This window comes from Thamnophis elegans, chromosome 4 (assembly GCF_009769535.1).
Source record: "Thamnophis elegans isolate rThaEle1 chromosome 4, rThaEle1.pri, whole genome shotgun sequence".
NCBI lineage: Eukaryota > Metazoa > Chordata > Lepidosauria > Squamata > Colubridae > Thamnophis > Thamnophis elegans.
The window spans coordinates 88,787,143-88,810,081 of record NC_045544.1 but is presented as its reverse complement, the minus strand read 5'-3'; the positions used below and the strand labels follow the sequence as shown (position 1 = coordinate 88,810,081).

Genomic DNA, 22,939 nt, shown 5'->3' with positions numbered 1-22,939 from the left:
AGATGTTTAGTTGCCTCAGGTAGAAGAACAAATAATGCTTCCCGCATCATAATATTTAGGATCCAAGGAAATCCATAGTATTTTTGCACTTGAGATATAATAACAAACAACTTATTTTATCAACCCAAATAATAACTTAAACAATAAATTTCTTCATTTTTAAGGCATGACCTGTTACATGAAGCATCTGCCTTTTTAGTCATGGTAGGCTTGGCCTGTTATGATAGTACTAATTACCACTTCCAGTTGATTGGAGAGCAGATATATCACTGGACTTACTTAGGAGCAGGGAAGGGATATGAAGTACAATAACCTGGATTTGATCCATCAATCTTCCAAAATAGATCATGTCAAAATACTGTGTAAGTATTTTACCTATATCAGTTTATGAGAACCATTTATCTAGACGTTCTTTGCCCATATTGTTTTTATGAAACACTGAATATTATGTTGAACCAATCTCTCATATCAGGGTATTTTTGCAAATGATGTCTAGTTTTTCAGATGCTTTCTAACTTTAGCAATTTGAATATTTTGTGGACTACTACTGTACCCTGATAAATAGGGATTATCATATATTTCAGATAATGTTTTAACCATTCAACATTCTGTTTGTAACTCTTTCATTTACTTTAATTACTAGCACAGTGTGTGACATTTATTAATCAGCAGAGCCTTTTTAAGTTACAATACTAAATCAGCTAACCCCATTAACACAGAATACCCCATACAAGCAGTAATAGGAATGGTAGTTACTGAGCAAATCATATTATAAATGCTGGTGCTCCAGGGCACAGTTAAGCATGATTACCCTCTTTTGATCCAGTATTCCTCTGCCTCTTCTAGCTAATTTTCACTGGAAATTTACAAAGTAGTGCCTTCATTTTTCCACCTTAATTTTTCTAATGAAGTTCTGGTATTTTATAACACCGGGGATGCAGATAATAAGCCTCCCTATAATTAAGGAGCTCTAGAATTGTCTGCAATTAAGAGGTCTCTGTTATTTTTGATTATATAGAACTAAGCTGCATTTTATCTGAAACTTTTGCTTCTCCTGTAAACTGGTATTACAATCAAACAGCCTCATGATGTTTAGTTGAATATCAGAAAATGAGAAGTGTGCATTGTTAAAAACTGAGATAACTGGGCAATTTTCTGACATTTTCTGACATTTTTAATCATTGGCAGAAATAGTTTCTATTATAATGTAAGCTCATTGGTTTGAATTCTCTGAACTAAATTTTCTTCTTCATATGTATGAAAATCCTCCAAATATTTGACAATGACTGTCTTATCAATGCTTAATCTTTCCCAACCTCAATATAAATATAAACATCTTCAACTCTAATAAGGCATCTTCACTCATCCTTATAGCCACATCTATGAGTTTTAAAAGTCTTCAACAGCAATGACAGGATAGTATACCCTTAAATAGTAGTGTCAGAATAGCAAATAAGACCTGATGGAAACATAACAAAAAATATAGATAGGGATCTGAATGCTAAGCCTCTATTATGCTAATCTAGAATAATCAGTTTTTTACATACTGTATTGCAAAGCTGACTCCTAGTTAGATCATAAGTGTTGATTAAGTGAGCTCAACAACAGGGCTGTCAAACTTGCGACCTGCAGGCTGGATGTGTCATGCGCTGGCCACTCCCACACCCAGTTTAGCAAAGGGGGAGAAAGTAGTGATACATCACGTGACGTCGCAAATTTGATACCCTTGCTCTACGTGGTAGTCCAGGCCAGGAAACTGGCTCCTCAGGAATACTAGAATTATACTTTATTGATATCAGCTGCAATAGAAGTATGGTTGAAAGTCTTCTGGTGTTTTTCTTATCTTCCCTAATGTAACCCCAGAATATAAGGGATGAGTCATCTGAAGTCTCTTCTTAATACTGGCTCCCTTCCCAGGACTTAAGGAATGTTTTGTGTCCATTGTGATTATGTAAAAGATTCTGAATATTTCTTTCAAGAACGTCTCCTTGGCTCTTTACAGATAAATATTTATATTTATTCTTCTGATTTAAAATGAATTCATGAAATATATTTTGTTGGCTTAGACTTACTTTTCCAGCTTGCCAAGACTATTCCAAACCTGGCTGTTCTATCCTGTTGTGTGTTATTGCCAATTAATTTGATGACTTCCTCTGCATACCGTATTTTTCGCTCCATAAGATGCACTTTTTTTCCTTCCAAAGTGGGTGAAAATGTCTGTGCATTTTATGGAGCGAATATGGGCGACAGGCAGTAGCAGCAAATGGCAGCAGTGACTGCTGCCTGGAACAGCTGATCAGTGGTATTCTGGGAGGTCGATCCAACCGCTCATCATCTGCTCAGAAGCAAAGTCTCCAGTATTCCCTGGTGGATGCAGCAGACACAGAGGAGGCAGGCTGTTTGCTGTTTGCTGCAAGATGCTAGCCAGATGAATACCAGATGGATGCTAGGTGGCAGAGGCAGATTTTTTTTTTCTTGTTTTCCTCCTCTAAACCTAGATGTGTCTTATGATCAGGAGCATCTTATGGGGCGAAAAATACGGTAAATGTCAGAAAATTAAATCAGGAATGTATGAAACTATTTATTATTGGTAGAATTTGTCTGCTGAGAAATTAATACTGAAATTATTGAAATTTCTTCAACCCTCCAAATTTCTCCTGGGAATTTAAATGTAGAATATGATAGATATATCCAGATAGGAGAGACAAAATTAAAGCACCATCACACCATCTTTCTTATGTAATTATGTCATGTATGAAGATGGAAGTATGTAATGGTATTTGCCTTATGACATTACAGGGAGTTGTCATTTTTGTGTCATCACAGAAGGCAGTAGACAGTGCAAGGTGTTATTTAAGTGTTTTACCTGTCTCGGTAGCCTGAAGCAGATCTCCACAATGATATCAGTAATATTTCTTTCTCTTTTTACTTTTATCCAAATGTTCTCAACTAACTTACTACATGGAGATTTGTGGTTTTCATCAGATGTGTGCAACTTTTTACATAAAATGTTGCTTTGCTCACTTACAATTCGACATTGAGTACTTTATACATTATTTCAGAAAATCTGAGCACTTTACAGTGCAGTGCTTGTGGCAAGCTCAGCAGCTATTATAGCATTGCAATATCCTTCACCTGAATACAGGTGAAGTTTGGATTTACCAAACACAAATTCACTTCCTGTAAGAATCAAATTCGCATCCAAGACCATTAAATAGAACACATTGACTTTTTAAACTTATTTGAGGAGCAACTTTCTAGAAGCATAAAATCTTCTGTTTATTCAGATTAACTTTATGTTGAAGTATGTAGGTCTCTGATTCAAAATCTAAACAGGGAAATCTGGTTCTATATAACTATTCAAAATCATTTAAATTCAGTGTTGCTCCCCATTGTTTTGGCAATTTCGTGTTCAAACTTTAGTGAAAGCCATTTTGTTATATGTTTTAACATATTTATCATTCATGTGGATAATTAATTCTTTCATTTTCCAAAAATAATTTCTGTGTCTCTTTTTGATCTTGGCTATTCTCCATGTTTATTTTATTATAAAATTCTTCCTGAGAATATAAATTTAAGTTAATTTCTAGTAGCAGTGTCAATAGTCCTGGAGTTTCTACCATAAAGTGCATATTTCTATAGTAAGTAAGTAACATTGTCACTGATGATATCTAACTTTGTGCTCTTTATCACAAAAAGCAAAACTTCTTCTGACTATTTAGACTACCTAAGTTCCATGCTTCCATAGGCAAATTCCTAAGTACTAGTCTTGTCATTTCAGTCGTCATCCAATCCCTAGAGACAGCCAATTTTCTTTAATGTCTGAACCAAAGAAAAATGTACTATTAAAATGCAATTCAGAAGTGATAAAAACTCTAAATGGAGCAGCCGGCTTTTTGTACCACCTATGTATACTCAGGGACATTGGGGCCACATTAATTTTTTGTGTGTGATGTCCATCCCAAGTGCAAATTAGCCCTGCAAGTGCTATAATCCGTCTTATATGAGAGCCACCTGTCCCATGAGTATATACATGCTTCTGTAGCTTTGTATAATTTAAAGCTCTGCTTCTTCTGTGGTATTGTTTTATTAATTTTCAAGAGCCCTTGGTTTAGAAGGCTTTATGGGCAATTTGACTGGCCAGATGCTAATAAAGACCAATTTGTTTCTCCACAAGGAAGGTTTATTGATGTAATTTACAGCTGATAAAATATTAATTTCTTTCAACAGAGAATGCTATTTTAAAATAAGCAGGATTTTTAATTGACATTACAAAAGTAATACACAGCAAATATATTGTAATATTGTTAATGTTCAGAAAATATAACTGTCCTCAATTTCCTCCTTTTTCACACTTTTCTACATAACCTCTCAGAAAATAACATTTTAAATTTCTATATAGAAAGACTTTTAACAACTCACCTGAGCTATTCCAATTCAGCAAAATTTAGAGATGTAATGTGGAAGATGCACTTCATGTGGCAACAACCCATAGTATATAATGTAGGAGTTAGATTTGTTCAGAAATGGTATATAAAACAGTTGTACTGAAAAAGTTGCACCAAAGGAGAATGGCTTCTGTTCTGCTTTAAGTGTTGATGTTTAAAATAAAAATTCAGTGATTTACATTTCAGCAATTATTTTTGTTTCATACCTGCCAAAGGTATAAAGTACTACTGAAAGGTCTTGTTGCATTATTTCATCATGGGGAGATGAAATATAGGGCCTTCTCTGCTTTGGCAGCCTAATCGTCAGATATTCTTCATTCAGTGGTTCAAGATTCGTTTCATTTCAGCACTTACCGTATTTTTTGGAGTATAAGACGTAGCAAGGTTTTGAAGAGGCAAATAAAAAAAAAGTTTTTGCACTGTGCAAACATCCCAAAACCTTCACGAAAATGTGCCTTTCCCCCCCCCCCCAAAAAGGGCATGAATAGCCTTTAGGAGACTTGTAGAGTTTTCTGGGGGGCAAAAACATGCAAAAAAGGCCCATTTTTTTGTGAAAATGGCTGATTTTCTGTCAAAAAATGGCATGGATAACCTTTAGGAGGCTCATAGAGTGTTCCTAGGGGCTGGGGAGGGCAGAATTGAGCAAAAAATGACCCATTTTTCGCTGGTTTTTGCCCTCTCCAGCCCCCAGGAGCTCTCTGAAAGCCTCCTAAAAGCAATGAGTGGCCATTTTGGTGAAGGGGCGGAGTTTCAGGTGGCAAAAAAAATGCTGTATTCAGTGTATAAGATGCACCCAGATTTTCTGCCTCTTTTTTGAGGGAAAAAGGTGTGTCTTATACTCAGAAAAATACGGTACTTAAGACTGCCTGTCTACCCAACCCTGAAGATACAATCAGTTTTTGTTTATATTGTGTTTTATTTGTTCTTTAATCTGTCTATTCATTGTGCTCTATCATAAATAAATGATGTAAGCAGGTTAAAAATATTTAAATAAATAAACATCAGAGATTATAGCATAGCTCTTCCTCAGTAATTTATGTGCTAAGTAACTGACTATGATATCCTTATCTAGAATAGTTTCCAAAATTCTTCTCTACTGATTCTACTGCTTATAAAAGTTGCTGATTCTCTCTGCTTTACTGAGACCACTGTCAAAGTACAAGTAGTCCTCGACTTACAATAGTTCATTTAGTGACAGTTCACTTACAATAGCACTGAAAAAGTGACTTATGACCATTTTTCACACGACCATTGCAGCATCGCCATGGTCACGTGATCAAAATTCGGACACTTGGCAACTGACTCCTATTTAAGACATTTGCAGTGTCCTGTTATCATGTACCTTTTGCGATCTTCTAACAAGCATAGTCAATGGGAAAGCCAGATTCACTTAACAACTGTGTTAATAATGTAACTATTGCATTAATTCACTTAACCATGACAAGAAAGGTTATAAAATGGGGCAAAATTCACTTACCGTATATACTCGAGTATAGGCCGACCCGAATATAAGCCGAGGCACCTAATTTTACCACAAAAAACTGGAAAAGTTATTGACTCGAGTATAAGCCTAGGGTGGGAAATGCAGCAGCTACCGGTAAATTTCAAAAATAAAAATAGATACCAATAATGTTTTTGAATATTTATTTCAAAGAAAAACAGTAAACTAGCGGTGTATTCAATGAAATACTTCACTCACCTCATGATGCTGATGTCCCGCTGTGATGATGATGTCCCGTGCAGCCGCGGGAGCGATGTCCCGCCTCCTATGACACACGGCACAGTGATTCCTATCATTGGATCACTGTACCAGAGGAGGTGGGACATCGCTATGTGGCTGCTTGCCATAACAAGGAGGAGGTGGGACATTGTTGCAGAGCGGCAGGAGGGGGAGGAAGGGGAATCGTAAGACAGCCCTGCATTACATTAGAACGTGAGGAGGGGGGATAGTGCGGTGCGCGCTGCGCGGCAAACTGACACAGAGGGAGGGGAAACTCACAGGGGCACTAGGCCATTCACGAGTGTCACCCAGCGGCATGGCCCCGCCCCTTTTTCTCCTCCATTTCGGGCAAATTTTTCACTGACTCGAGTATAAGCCGAGGCGGCTTTTTCCAGCCCAAAAAGTGGGCTGAAAAACTAGGCTTATACTCGAGTATATACAGTAACAAATGTTTCACTTAACAACAGAAATTTTGGGCTTAATTGTGGTTGTAAGTCAAGGACTACCTGCAATGTGATTCAATTCCCTTTGTTTTATGCTGCTCAGACTTGGTGATACCTACCTTCTCAGTATTCAGCAGGTTTTGACCAGTTCTGGAGAACTGGTAGCGGAAATTTTGAGTCGTTTGGAAAATCGGTAAATACCACCTCTGACTGCCCCTGCCCCCATCTATTATCTGCCTCCCGAGTCCCAGCTAATCAGGAGGGAATGGGGATTTTGCAGTATCCTTCCACTGGAGTTGGGAGGGAATGGCGATTTTGCAGTATCCTTCCCCTGCCATGCCCACCAAGCCACCCCCCACAGAACTGATCTTAAAAAAATTTGAATCCCACTATTGCTTCTCCTTTATTCAATTTCCATCATTATCTAATGCTCCCATTAATTTATGTTTGCTTTTCCTTTATTGTCTCTGTTTTCAAATCTCCACCCACCCCACCCCCTTTTTTTGTATCTGCTTAGAACAGCTTTTCACTTTCATGCCCCCCCCCCTTTTTTTTTCTGGCTGCTACTTTTCCCAACTTTATTTTATTGCATGCTTGCTTTTATTCTTCTCATTCTCCTTTCACCCATCCTCTGAACAAATATAGAATCATCATCTTCATTTTCAATACTGTTAATAAAAACACATACAAATACCTACCAAGCTAACTAACTAAAAGTAAAGCAAATTCTAGATTAATCTCTGAGGGAAAGAAGTTTCATGACCTGGATGAAATCATGGACATGACCTCTTAAAGTGCCCGTGCATTTGTACAGATGGAGGTGATCCTTTAGGCATCTTGATCCCAAACTGTTTAGAGTCTAAAAGTAATTATTTATTGGAGCAATAAAGGAGTCATATAGTGAGCACTTTGGCAGCAATGTTTTGAAACAGCTGTAGTTTCTGAACATTTTGAAGGGCATCTCCATTCAAACATGCTACAAAAATCCAAGTAAGAAGTAATGAAAGAATGTGTAACTATAGTCAAGAGACAAAAAACTTAGAAAACAAAATGAGATTAAATGAATGAATGACAGTCCTTTCAGCAGTTCCAAGAAGTCCTACTTCATTTGCACTATTCAGGTGACTCTGAGGGCACAAATAAACCTCCCAGTGGCCTCAAAGGCTCTCGGAAAGAGTGCTAATGGCCAGATGACTGCAAAGAATATAAATCTTTCTATTCTCCACCATTCAGTCAGAACTCAAGAAGCCTCTTGGAGGAGAAGGAAAATCTCTTCAAGGAAAAACAAAGGAAGTGGTAGTTGCTTTTTGAAAAAACACCTTTGGGACAACCATGACCTGGATGACTGAGAATCACCATAGACATAAGGACAAATGCACTTCTTATATGGAAATATATATTCATTTTTCTCTTCTGGGGATTTTCACTTGAGCATAATTTAATTCTTATTTGTATTATGTACTCTGTGATAAATGTTTATGATATTGTACTATGGTATAATAGTACTATTACACCATTGTTTGCAAATGTACTACTACAACTGTTGGCTATATTAATAGACCACTATAAAACAACATTGATAATTGAGGCAGAAACAAATTATTTTAAATTACATTTTTCTTATTGTTAATGTACATGCTTTCTAATGAGTTAGGTAAGGTGAAAAATAATTATATATAATGTTTTACTTTTCAGGTTTATGCCATTTTCATATAATGTGCCAGATGAATATATTCCATCCATTCAGGGAGCAAGCAAATATGGTCAGTCAAATTATGGAGTCAAGTATTTCCGGGAAGAACACCCAGAGAAATGGATGACAAAGAAGGTGAGCTGTATTGGATAACCAAGGATAAGATACAACTTCTTAAGGCTAGTCATAGCAAGGGAATGCAGGGAGGAGTTGAAGGTAGAACTAGTCTTGCTTCCTGTGCTGTAATGATTATGTGTGTATTCAAAAGATTTTAAAAATAGATTTCATAATAGAACTCCTTGGCTCTTATCTCACAGGTAGCTGAGGAATTCCCCAGATTTATGGTCCTGGGGACTTCAATCTGCCTTCCCTGGGATTTGGGATTGGGATGGCTCAGGAACTCATGGTTCCCATGACAACCCTGGGCTTATCCCAGGCCCTGCATAGGACCATGGTTATATTCTTAATATCTTCCTCTTAGAACAGTGGAGATGTGATCTGGAAATGGTGAAAGTTTTTTGATCCCTTTGTCACTCCCTGGTATCCATGAGATTCTCTGCCTAGAACATCTGATTGGCGGTATTCCAGGAGGCCAATCCAACCACCAATCAGCTGCTCGGCAGTGAAGGCTCCAGCGTTCCCCGGCGGAGACAGCAGACACGGAGGAGGCAAGCTGTTTGCTGCAAGGATGCTAGCCAGATGAATACTGGATGGATGCTGGGAGGCAGAGGCAGATTTTTTTTCTTGTTTTCCTCCTCTAAAGCTAATGTGTGTCTTATAGTCCAGAGCATATTATAGTGTGAAAAATACGGTAAATATTCAATACTTACTTAATATTTTTTTTAATGTGCTGCCACTCTCACTGATACATCGGCTCTGGAGATCTTACAATCTAATAAAAATTTAAAAATATTGCAAAACAATTAAAGTTAGAAGAATTAAATAGAAAAGCTAAAAATTAAAATGAGGAGTTGTGCTTACTTGTGCTTTCCCTGTAGTGGTTCTCCAGTGCACTGCTCGGAGAGTCCAATGCTGGGTTAACACAGCCTATCTGCCCTTGGACTGAGTGATGTTTTTAGTTGACCACGCCTCCCTTTGCCTCTGCATGCTCAGTTCGAAAACTCAGTCCGCCCGTTAGGACTGTTTTGGGAGAGCTCCAGTCTAAGGTCAGATAAGCTGGAAAGTTTCCCACTTTGGACCACGTTTGAATCCTCACATTAGAGAAGATTATCTCTGTAACAAGAACTGTAAAAGATTGAGGTTTGTGTCGCTTTAAGAGGGCAACAGGGCTTCCCTGCAGCTGCTGGTCGCAAGCACTCCAGGGGACTGTAATCCCTCGCCCAGCGAAGGCTGGCAAGCAGCAGGAGCGGCAGGGGCGGTGGCAGACCTTCCCCAACTGAGCCCCAGAGAAATATTCCCTCAAACGGAGGGTTGGGAGCCTGTAGGCCTTCTAGCTAGAGGCCATTCAGCCGCTCGATTCTGCCCGGCAACAGCGGCGACGGTTGGAGCCTTCGCGCGCTTTTCGGGCTGTCAGGCTAAAAAGAGCGGGAGGAGGCTGCGCGCGCAACCACCGCCATTTTGAATCGCTTCGGAGCGCATTGAGGGGAAAGAGAACGCGCGGCTCGTGTGGAGAGCTGATTCTTCCAGCCTTGCATTTAAAGTCAGCTGGAGAAGCGGACAACCAAGACAGCATCAGCGGAGCCTCAGCCAGCCCTCAGCGACTGCAGAACGCCGCAAGGAGACTGGAGATTAGCCTGGGGAGCCAGCTAGTCTCTCCCTCCTGTTTGCAAGCTAAGTCTCGGGGAACCGAGGGCGGTGGGAGGAAGGAATCCGACCCCCAGGCGGCCCTTCCCTCCTGAAGATTCTGCGAGCGCATTTGGACCTCAGCGGCCAGCGCATGCCCATCCCAGCTCCAGCTATCTTCCAGGCCTCGTGGGGACCTGAAATGGCAGAGGAATGCAGGGGAACAGGCAGGGCCCTCCAGCAAACGCAGTAAGCTGGATCCCTCTGTGAAAAAAGGCAAAGGGCACAAGGGCTCAATTGAAAGGTCTTCACCAAGAGCCACAGTGGATCCCAGGGAGGTTTCAAGGCCCCATCAGCCAGAACCTAGCCCAGACCATTGCAGCAGGGAGTCAGCTTCCCCTGATCGTGAGGCCCAATCCCCCGGGGACAGTGAATTTTTGTCTGGGGATAACTATAGGTCCAGGGATCCGTCTCCAGAAGCGTCTTGGGGGTACCCCGACTCCCCTAGCTCCTCCATTGGAGAGGAACGAGATTCTATCCAGGATTCCCAGTGTGGGAAGGGTGAATCCAGCTCAGGCAGGCCTAGCCATCGCAGGCCCAGTAAGCAGAAACTGAAAAGGGGTAAAAGCCCTGCTCTTTCTGATGAAATGAGGGAGGTAATTTCCTTAGCCATTTCCCAAGGGATAGCTGAAGGCATTAAGCACAGGGGCTCTCGCAAGGGCAAGGCCCCAAAGGAAAAGCGCAAGCCTAAGGCCTCCACTTCCAAGGAGCCTGTATCCTCCTCTCAATCTTCTAGCCCATCTCAGTCTGGGCTTTCAAGTTCTGAGCAGGAAGAAGGGGAAATTTTCGTGCTTTCTGAAGACGAAAACCCTACCCCTGACAAGCCAACATTCACTGGCCTGGTTAAGCCGTCCTTATTCAAATCAATCTTACACAAGGCCATGACGGCTACAGAGTTAGGCCCCACTTCCAGGCCTGAGGCCTCTCAAGCTTCCACATCCAGGGATCATAAGCATGGCTTATTCAAAGAAACAATAGAAACCCCTGAGGTTATTCCTGTGCCTGACCTCTTTATGGACGCTGTACAGCACCAGTGGCTACAGCCAGGCACCCTAACCAACCCCAGTGGGGGGGACAGAGCACTGTATGCCCTAGAGGGGAAAATGGAAGATATCCTGAAATTCCCTGAAGTAGATGCCCCAGTTGTGTCTCTAACTTCCAATTCAAACTTGCCAGCTGAGCTCCTAGAGGGACTTAAGGCAGAAGATAAGAGGTCAGAAAAGGCGTGTCATAAAACACACATGGCGTCTGCCTGGGCCATCAAGGCATCCACCTCTGCCTCTTTCTTTATCAGGGTCACCTTATTCTGGCTACGCCAACTCAGGTCTAGGCCACCACCCAGGAAATCTAGATGGCGCCATGAGCTAACCAAAATTATTACCGCTGTCGAGTATTCGGCGGATGCCACCTTGACAGCTGCCAAATTCTCATCCAGGGCTCTCGCTTCCAATATCACCTCCCGCCGCCTCTTATGGCTCAGGCATTGGCAGGCCAAAATGAAGGCCAAGTGGAAGCTGGCATCGGCCCCATTTAAGGGAGGCCTTCTGTTTGGAGAGGCCCTGGACAAGTTTGTCACTGAAACCAAAGATAAACGCAAGATCCTTCCTGCAACCCTTAAGAGGGGTGACCGGAAAGGGGTGGGGTCCTTTCGTAAGAGACCTTACAGGAGTCAGGAAGCTGGGCAATCTTCTCACCCTTCCTCCTACCAGAGATCCTTTCAGGCAGGGGGGGGATAGGCACCAAGACAGACCCTTCGGTGCTCGTGCCAACCAATCCCAGTCTTCCTTTCGGAGAAGATTCCAAGGAGGAGGAAACAACAGTGGTGGCTCCCGTCCTTTTCGCAAGGGAAAGTGATGGTCGCAGGGATCCCCCCATCGGGGGTCGGCTACGGCTGTACGCCGACAGGTGGGAGGAGATAACATCGGACAAGTGAGTCCTCAACACCATTCAAAGGGGCCTTGTCCTGGACTTTCTAACCTTTCCCCAGAGAAAGTTTATTTGCTGTCCTACCCCCAGGAACCCAGAGAAGAGGGAGCGCATGAGAGCAGAAATCCGCCATCTCCTAGAGATAGAGGCGATAGAGCCAGTCCCCAGGGATCAGCAGGGGAGGGGCTTCTATTCTATCCTCTTCCTTTTGCCCAAGAGTTCAGGGGGGTGGAGGGCCATCTTGGACCTCAAAAGTCTAAATCAGCATCTGGCTTACAAGAGGTTCAAGATGCAGTAACTCCATTCCATCCTGGACTGTGTGAGGGAGGGGGACCTATTGTCATCAATAGATCTCAAAGAGGCCTACCTGCATGTCCCCATCCATGTGGACCACAGGCGGTTCCTGAGGTTCTGTTCGGGAAGCATTTCCAATACAGGGCACTTCCCTTCGGGCTATCATCTGCGCCCAGAACATTCACCAAAATTCTGGCACTGCTAGCGGCTCATCTCCGCAGTCATCCGGTTCGTCTGGAATGTTATTTGGACGATATAATTATTCATTCTCTCACCACCAAGCAGGCACACCGCGATGTTTCTCTAACTATGCAGACCCTGCAGCACCATGGCTTCTCTGTCAACATGGAGAAGAGCCAGTTCCGGCCATCCACCTGTATACAGCACCTGGGTGCAGTCATCAACTCCACCTCCTGCCAGGTATTTCTTTCTCCAGACCAGCTGTCCAACCTGAGACGCAGAGTGAAACACTGCAGCCTTGCCAGGTCGGTACCAATCATTCAGCTGTCCCAGCTCCTGGGGATAATGATATCGTGCCTGAGGGTGGTTCCCTGGCCTTGTCTTCACGCCAGGGAGCTGCAGTGGTTCCTGCTTCCAATGCAGAGGGCCAAGGCCAGCAACTCACACAGGCGGGTTCGGCTCCCACGAAAGGTGATCCGGTCTCTGACATGGTGGAGGTCCAAGGCATTCAAGAAGAGCTGCTTGTTCAAGGAGCCGGAAAGACTAGTTGTCACCACGGATGCCAGCCTCCTGGGGTGGGGCGCCCACTGTCAGGGTCACCTAGCCCAAGGCCAATGGACTCAGAGGGAGGCTGCCCACAGCATCAATTGGCTGGAACTGAGGGCAGCTCGCCTCGCGCTGAGAAAGTTCACCACTCTAGTAAAAGGGGCTCATGTACTGTTGATGACAGACAATGTGGCGACAAAAGCGCATATAAACCGGCAAGGGGGCACTCGATCAAAGGCCCTCATGCTCGAGGCAGAAGCGCTGGGCATGTGGGCGGAACGTCATCTGGCTTCTCTCAGTGCAGATCACATCTCCGGCGTAAGCAACCGGGAAGCAGACTGGCTGAGTCGCCAACGCATCGACCACTCGGAGTGGCGCCTGCACCCGGACCTGTTCCAACAAATCGTGAGGAGATTCGGCAAGCCTCAGGTAGACCTGTTTGCCACACACAACAACACACAGCTCCCACGCTTCTTCAGTTGCTACCACTCGCCCCAGGCGGAGGGAACAAACGCACTGAGGTCAGTGTGGCCTCAGGGACTTCTGTATGCCTTCCCTCCACTGCCGCTCATTCCTCAGGTGGTGAACAACCTCCTGGCCGAAAGGGCAGACCTCATTCTGGTGGCTCCCTTCTGGCCCAGAAGGCCCTGGTACGCAGACCTGGTCAGTCTCTCAGTTGAAAGACCGTGGAGAATCCCTTGGGACCAAATTGCCCTCAGCCAAGGGGCCATCACCCATCCGGAGCCCCAGTGGCTACAGCTAGCCGTTTGGCACTTGAGGGGGAGCTCCTGAGAAAGCAGAAGTTCTCTGACCAGGTCATTCGAACGATCCAAGCGTCCAGGAGGCCTTCTACTACTAGAATCTACGATGCCACCTGGGCCGCATTCTCTCAGTGGTGCAAGACTAGAGACATAGAGGCCTCATCAGCCTCAATCCCTCAGACCCTAGACTTTTTGCAGGAGGGTCTGGATAAGGGCCTTGCGGTCAGCACCCTCAGACGTCAGGTTGCAGCGCTGTCTACCATCCTGGCAAAGGGCTCCTCTCGCTCTCTGAGTCAACTTCCTCAGATCAAGAGCTTTCTCAAAGGAGCAGCGAACATCAGCCCTCCAGCTGTTCACCGGTATCCGTCTTGGGACCTTCCATTTGTGCTTAAGGCCCTCACAAAAGCCCCATTTGAGCCTTTCAGAAAGACCAGTCTGCGCCACCTTACCATCAAAACTGCTTTCCTGGTGGCTATTACATCCGCTCGCTGGGTATCCGAGCTGGCAGCTCTTTCTGTCAGGGAGGATTTGTGCGTAGTTCACCCGGACAGAGTAATTCTGAGGCTTGATCCGTCCTTTACTCCGAAAATTAACTCTCTGTTTCACAGGACTCAAGAGCTTATTTTGCCCAATTTCTGTCCCCATCCTTCTCACCCTAAGGAGCGTGAGTGGCACAAGCTGGACGTGAGACAAGCCATGCGCACGTATGTAAAGAGGACAAAAGACTTCCGCCGGTCAGAGGCGTTCTTTGTCTCCTTCCTCCCTGCATCCCTTGGCCACAAGGTCTCCTCTCACACAGTGGGACGTTGGCTACGCGCTTGCATCAAGCTGGCATATGAACACCAGGGCAAAACAGCTCCGAGACGGGTCACCGCACACTGCACTAGGAGCGCAGCAGCGTCTGCGGCCTGGGCAACCCAGGCTTCTATTCTAGACATTTGTAGAGCGGCCACATGGGCCTCCCCCACGGCCTTTATCAAAAACTATAAGATTGACACCTTTGCCTCAGCCGAAGCCTCTTTTGGCAGAAGAGTTTTACAAAGAGTGGCTGAAATGCCAGAGGCTACGGCGCTTCCCCACCCTGGGACTCAATAGCTTAGGCATGTCCCAGCATTGGACTCTCCAAGCAGTGCACTGGAGAAAGACCGTTGGCTTACCTGAACGGTCGTTCTCGGGGCACTGCGAGGAGAGTCCAAACCCGCCCGGGGTGTTTCTAATATTGAACGATGTGACTGTATTGACTGTAACTGATTACAGGACGGTTTCCTTCGTTTTCGAACTGAGCATGCAGAGGCAAAGGGAGGCGTGGTCAACTAAAAACATCACTCAGTCCAAGGGCAGATAGGCTGTGTTAACCCAGCATTGGACTCTCCTCGCAGTGCCCCGAGAACGACCGTTCAGGTAAGCCAACAGTCTTTCCTGCTAAAATGGTAACAACTGCCTATTCTCTGTTTTCCCTCTTCAATGATTTTAAGGTTTAAATCTATGTAGCAAAGGATAAATTGGTAAAAAGCTTTCAAGAGTAAATGCCTTCAACAAAGAAATGTGACATGAACAAGCCATTGATACATTAAAATGTTTGTTTATCTTAAAGTGCATTGTTTAGGGAAAGTTTCTTGAATCAAACTGTTTTAGTGCTATATCTCCATATGTTCAGTTATATGTCTTCATAAACGTCCAAATGATTTTGCAATTTTTTTTAAATAGAAAAATGTACATTTATTTTGATGCAATTTTACATTCTTATATAATTTTTTTCTACTATAGAACATTTTAGTTTTAAACTTTACAAGTATACATACAAATTTTGGATGTGATTTTGAGCTGAGAGCTGCTTTTAAAAATTCAGAGAGAAGCATAACATGAAGGAAGTTATATTCTAATCTGTATATTGGTTTAGGTTGAAAATCCCAAATGATTAATAATACAGGAAGTATAAAATTTTAGAAATGAAATGCACTAGGCACCAAAAATGTAATCAACCATGGTTTGTCCCTTGTGATGAGGTAATTAAGGGATAAGAACTATTAAGTAATCTTCCACTTGTCAAAATGTTTACAATTTCATATCCATCAAAATGAAATGATAGTCCACAATCTTTAATACAAAAAATGAAACTTCTACAAAGATTATAGACCAATAACTTGCTAATGGCAGCAACTGTAGAGATGTTCCTTCTCCCCAAAATAAAGAAGTGATGTTTAAGATCTTACTATTAGTTGTACTTTACGTCATATACTTTGTTTTTGGTGACTTACCAACCAGCTCTAAGCCTTTATTTTCCTTATTTGCTCCTGTATATTTGTTTTCAGATAGAATTTTAATATACTACAAAGTATAAAAATAGCCAGTTCTACCAACAATTAATTTAGAGAACCTAAGCATATTGCACAGAACATAAAGTTGACCTTTACTGTCTGCAGCTTTTGAAATGAAGTGGGATGTGGAAGACATCATAGGCTTAATGTGGCACATCGCTGTCTGCAGAAACTTGGGTGGGACTGTGCCTGCCCGCCCATTGCACCCGATGATTGAATCTGCTGTCACCAGCATCCAGATAATAATGAACATTGAGCTTAACGACCGTTATTATGATTATCATAATTGATGTGCGAGTGTAGTGTGTGGGATCATTACAGTTAAACTGTATGATATGTATGATAGAGGAACATGGCGTGATTATGGATAATTTTATTTTTACACACTGATTGGGATAAAATATGTTTTTAACAGCCCATCTTATAATAATCTTGGGGAAAAAAATGTGTGTGTACATGTGATCCAGGTTTGCTGCAAAATAGCCATTTAAAAAAAAATCCACATTACTAATATTGGTAATTAATTATATAATTAATGACAAAAGCAATCCCTCTTCAGAATGCAGGTTATATTAATCATCTACAATGATAAAAATGTAACAATAGTTTAATTTAATCAAGTTTCAATGTGACATATGATTTGCAAAAAGTTACCAAAGAATAGGTTCTGAAATATCTTTTTGCATACAGTGAAATAGGTTCTAGATTTGGTCGTAGATTCAATACGTAAAAGTTATGGCATTCTAACTTTTTAAAATGCACTTCTTTTTATACAGCATGATCTTCTCTTTTTCTCTCCATCTTTAATCCTGGTGATTGAGAGAATCTCACTGATGACAAAGGATGTGGCAAAGCAAACAATAACTGCACAGCTCAGTCAGGTGGGGGGTGGGGAGGAAATTGCTGTCTCCAAAACAAGACCACAGTCCGTTTGTACTACCATAATTAGATTCAGGTTTCCTAATCAGAAAGCTAAATACACACAAATATACAAGCCCCAACAGCATTTTAGAAGGTTACTAATGGATCAAAAAAATAATAATTTGGAAGGTAGAATATAAAGTGGTGATTACAAGGATCTGAGCCATTCAGTGAAATTTGCATGAAAAAAGTAATTGTCAGCATTTTCTAACATTTGAAAAGGGTTTGTCAGCAACCATTTGAATATTTTATAAAACTTGATTTTCAGTTCTATAATTTCCCAGCAACAACATTCCGTGCTCCTATAGTACTGTGGATTTCAAAGAATAAGCAGATTCTAAAGAGAAATTATATGGTACTTATTATACCATCTAACCAGCAATCCAATGTGATTTGTCTATTGTATGATAAATGTCTTGTGTTGCCTACCTTTAATAATAAAGCTAGCTAATATAAAATAAAATCAGCATTCTGATAAGTTAGCATACAAAAATATCTCAGCTTTCCAAATGATTCTTCTTAACTGAGATGATTGAATTAAAAAAATTGATAACTAGTTAAAAATTCTACTAATATCTTGGCAAACAGCCAAACCCATTTTGGAGCCCTCATGGAGCATTTTGTGTAAAGTTTTGCTTATGTCTTTGCAAAGTTATCTAGATTTGTTCTATGGGTATCCTGGGTTGTCTCAATGGATGCTAAATCCTGCTACACAGTTGAGGCCAGGAGAGAAGAAAACCCATAGCAATATGAAAACTCAAAATGCTAAAAATTTTGCTGTGCAAAGTGACATCCCTTTTTTTGTCACAGTAGAATATAAAATTCATCTCTACTTTTACTAATATAAATACTTTCATATTTCACTTTCATTTTGCTATTTGCCTAGCCAGCACATGGGAGCTTATCAGAGTTAAAGCTCTCTTTACATTTTTGACAATGATTGGTCAGCTACTGTTTTCTTTCCCAAGAATTCTAGTTATATAAACGAACATCAGAAACATCTCACTTCATTTTACAGGAACTTCTCAACCATTCATTTAGCAACTATTTAAAGTTACAACACTGAAAAAAATGTCCTCACATGATCCTCCCAGAATTCTGACAGTCATACAATCAAAATTTGGGCACTTGGCAACTGATATATATTTACAACAGTTGCAGTGTCTGAGGGTCATATGAGTACCATATGCGATCTTCCCAATCGACTTTCAATAAGCAAAGTGAACAGGGTAAGTCAGATTTGCTTAACAGTGTGATAGGAAAGATTATAAAGTCAGTTGCAATTCACTAAACAACCACCTTGGTTAGCAAAAGAAATTATGCTCCCAATTGTTGTAGATTGAGGATTACCTGTATCATTGTATTCATGCAGATAATGAAGTGGTTCTATTAGGATCACGATCTTTCCATAGTCCATCTCTCCATATTGTATCCCAAAAGGAGAACCAGAGATACTTATAGATGAACTGGTAGATGGTTGACCACTAACTTTGCAGTTCCTTGTTCTTAAGGCTTGTGTCACCTGTTATGTCTATTTTTTTTTTGTCACCCTACCTGATGAAGGACTCTGGAAAACTTGAAAACTAGCATACAGTGCTTATTTAGGATATTTTATTTGGTCCTTGTAAGACCAAAGAGTAGTGCTCAGCTATGAATCTGGACTATTTTTCTCTTTCTATTTTTGATGAAGTAGTTTGGTTCTAGTCTTATTTTCTATTCCAAAACAAAGACAGTAATAGCCCCAAACCCCAATTAGATAATAATGTTTAATTGATGCATCTTAAGAGTTCGACAAATGATCTGTTAAACATGCACATAATATTTCTGTCAAGATTTTCTAACTTTCACCTAATGCAAATGAGCTAAGAAATCAGACCATTCACTGTTTGCACCTGTGCTGATGGAGTTCTGCTTATGGAGCAAGGGTTATACTAACAAAGTTATTTACTTTTCCCTCTTTTCTACTTTTTCTACTTTTCTTTCTAAGAATACTGTATTGTTCATTACATCTTTTGTCATTTTACTCAGAGCAGGTCACTTATGATGACGTTTTCAAAAAGTTTCCTAAAGAAAGTTATGATGATAATGAGGTTGACTCTATGTGGGTGTAAATTAACAATGTCCTTTAATTTATACCTGCTCTATGTTCTGCTGATACAGTCTAGTAAGTGATAGCACTTAGGTCCTTGGAAAGGAGAGAACAAGTCAATCAAACAATACAAAACCATGCATATTAAAACCGACTTGGTGCCCTGATGTGAAGCTGCTTGACTGAGCAGTGCAGTGTCAACCATGTCTTTCTTCTAATGCTAAAAATAATGTACAGAGACAGAGTGACACTCCAAGTACAGCCTCCCATCAGCTGTAATTAATCTTTCAGTTAACAGAAGGACTAGAAAGCCTTTCATCAGCCACTTCTGAAGTCGAAGAGACCCTGCTTTTTGATGTTTGTATTCTGAGTAAAATTGTCCCCACCAATTCTAACAAATTGAAACACCAGGCTAATTATGGCAACTAATGAAGTGTGGGGAATGGTCGCAGCTTGTCTTGAAACTGTTCCTTCAGCTCAGATTAGAGTTTCATCAATCACTTTTTTAAACTGATCTAGAATTGCTTCTGCCAGGTGCTTGGCACTTTTAAAGCTGTTTCTGTAATTGGTTTTTCCCCAAAGCTTAGGCTGTTTTTTGAAATATTATCTTTTTTAGGATAAAATACTCAAACGTATGTGTGTAGGTCAGCATGGGTGCATGTTATATATATTACTTCCATCAGCTGATCACTTGGTAGAAAACTAATAAAAATAACCCTTGATATACTGCTTTTAATCCACCTCACAATAGCAATAGAACATATTCACATATATGCACATGAATGGTTATTCTTGGGCTTCAGTGCATTCTGGCATAACCACATGAGACACAAGGCAAAGGAGAGATAGCCTAAGTATAAGCAGACGTTTTAGATTAAATGAGTGATTGGGATTACATTCTAGTATATATCATTCAGAAAAATCAAGTGTAGCTTTGTTTTGTTTTGTTTTTAACTTCTGTAGGAAGTAATTCTCAGAAATGGTTATATGCAATTCAGAATGACATTTCCACTTCATTTTTTTCACAGGATCAAGTTACTTACCAAATAAAATTTGAACAAATGCTATATGTTAAAATATAAATATAGCTTTCATTTAAAAAATGAAATGTTAATTTGTTACATTTGTATTGTAGTATAAATTACAAATTGTAATTGTAATTACAAATTATAATTTGTAGTACATTACAAGCATTTATAGGCTTAAAAATTAACATTCTGTTTCAGAAAGGTTTACATTTTCTAGAAGTGCTGATGTTTAAAATCTGAAAAATGAATGCAATTAAAGGCAATTATGGGTTTTATTCTCTGCATTGATTTCATTTTTACAGTTAAATGACACTTATAGATAGCTTTCCATTTTCTTCAAGTAGATCTAAAAATCTGGAGCAATAAAATTAATAACAATCAGTAATTTAGAAATTCACACCTTATCACATTTCATGAGGAGGCATATTTCAAAGTAACTGTAAGTGTGTTCTTAACAATGGTGAGACTTTTGATAAAATAGGAATCCAGTGCCAACAAAGTTATTTGAAAGATTCTGTTTTCAAAAGTCCAGAGGTTCCCAAAGAAAAACTCCAGCTGATAAGTTATGCCAAAAATAAAGAAGCCATGTTGACATCTTATCAAGAAGGATATGATGTCAACATGTGAGACACACACAAGGAGTGGAATGGACAAGACATTCCAAATACTGCCCAGCATTGAATCCCATAAAATGCCTAATTCCACAGTTTCTTTAAGGAAGAAAAAAGAGAGAGAATATATATATTTTGTGAGTCTAAAGCAGGGGTCGTCAATTTCCAGGACATGGCCTGTTCAGATCTGGGCCGGGGAAGTGGCAGGTGGGCGAGTGTGTGCATGCGTGCTAAGTTCTATTTGTGCGAGTGGTGGAAACATCAGTAGAAACACAAGCTCACTGCTTGTGCAAATGGAGCTGTGTACATGTTTGCACAGAACCAGTCCCTCTCCCCCACCAAACTGCAAGGACGGAAAGTTTGCAGAATGCTGATCTAAAGATGCCCCTTGCTTGTTTTTCTTTCCACACAATAATAAGAGATAACCTGGAGATTAAAGACAACAAAATACTGAACGAAGAAATGTAGCTAAAAAAGTATACTTGTGATCAGGAATATCTGATGAATTCCCAGACAGCTAGCCTGTTTTATGAAATAAACCATTAGAAGATTTGTTTCAGGATTGCATGACATCTTTTCTTTTGAAAAGTATTTCAAACCAATGCTTCAGACTGTGAACTACCTTGTATAAACAATGGGATTTTTTCACTTTTATCTATTATTAAGACCTACAAAGATTTAGTGAGGGAGAGGGAAATCAAGTTATTATTTAAAAAACCTCTAATATATGAGGAGATTTAATTGCTAATAAATAATAATTATTTTATTTTTCCCATTTCTGAACCTCATCTTCCTCAAAGAGGGACTCTGGGCAGTACTATAAATAACAGAATTTAAAAACAGTACCATATATAAAAAATAAATTGTTAGAATTTCAAAATAAAAATTATTTAGAAGGAGGCAATAATAATTAAGCCCTGTTAAAGATTAATTTAAAAGGCAATGTGTGGGCTCTTAGTGCATTGACCAGCCTCACAGCTGCATGCTCCTTTGGACTCCCCACACAATGCTGGAGAATTGGTATTTTAGTTCCTTTTCAGGACAGAAGAGTAGGGCCTTGCCTTATCCGCAGGGGAGAATATTCAACAGGGGTGGAGTAGCAGCAGAGAAGCCTCTCTTTCTAGCCCCCACCAGTGGGAGCTCTTTAACTAATATGGGGTTTGCAACATAGCATCCCTGCCTGACCAGGTGAGTTGGCTAATGTAATGGGACAAAGCCAGCTCCCTATATAGCCTGGCACTATGCCATGTAGGCCTTTATACATCACAACCAACACCCTGAATTGGTCCCAAAAGCAAACTAGATCCAGTGCCGTTTGTGGCGCAGAGATGTTACATGTGCTCTTCTTTGGGCACCCAGTACAGCTCATGTGTGGCTGCATTCTGCATCAGCTGAAGCTTCCGGATACTTTTCAAGTGTAGCCCCATGTCAAGCACATTGCAATAGTCCAAACAGGAGGTGACCAGAGCAATAAGTGATGAAATAGAGAGCATCCCTATCCAGGAAATGGCATAACTGGTGGACAACACAGAGTTGAGCAAATCCCCCCTAGCCATGGCTGCCACCTGCTCTTCAGGAAGGAGCTGTGTGTCCAAGAGGACCCCCAGATTACACACTGTCTGATGCAACCCATCTAAGAAAGATAAGATAAAAAAAGATAAACTCCACAACCATTCCATGTTACCAAGTTCAACTGAAATATCTTGTTTTCCCTCCCAGCCCCCACATCATCCAGGCATTGCAAAATAATGTTCACAGCATCAATCACTTCACTTGGGATGGAGATATATAACTGGGTATCATCAGGTTACTGGTGATAGATGAGCTCACCAGTGACATGTGGATATTAAAAAGGAGTGGATAGTGTGCACCCCATAAAGCAGGGGCTGTGAACTGGACCATTTTGGACCATCTTCGGAGAAAGCAGGTGAACCAGCAGAAAACAATGCTGAATAGTGTGTGTGTATTTGGGGGTAGATGGGGAAAGAGAGAGCCTCACTCATACCACGTCAATATTATCTTTTTATTATCTCAAGAGATAGAAAGAAAATGTAAGAATAAATTTTTGGAGATTACTATTTCTTTTCTGTGCTACACATAATCTTTTAACATATCTTATGTATAAACAGTAATAATAGGGATAATCCCCGTTTCATGT

General features: G+C 41.0%; 1 protein-coding gene across 2 annotated transcripts in view; it reads left to right on the top strand.

The window, feature by feature from the left end:
* Window positions 1-22,939, top strand: part of SPATA17 (spermatogenesis associated 17) — a 95,586-nt gene that overhangs the window by 58,632 nt on the left and 14,015 nt on the right. For both annotated transcript variants that reach the window (XM_032215695.1, XM_032215696.1), the window contains exon 9: window positions 8,307-8,439. In XM_032215695.1, coding sequence (XP_032071586.1) covers window positions 8,307-8,439 — 133 coding nt within the window. The remainder of the gene's footprint in view (window positions 1-8,306; window positions 8,440-22,939) is intronic.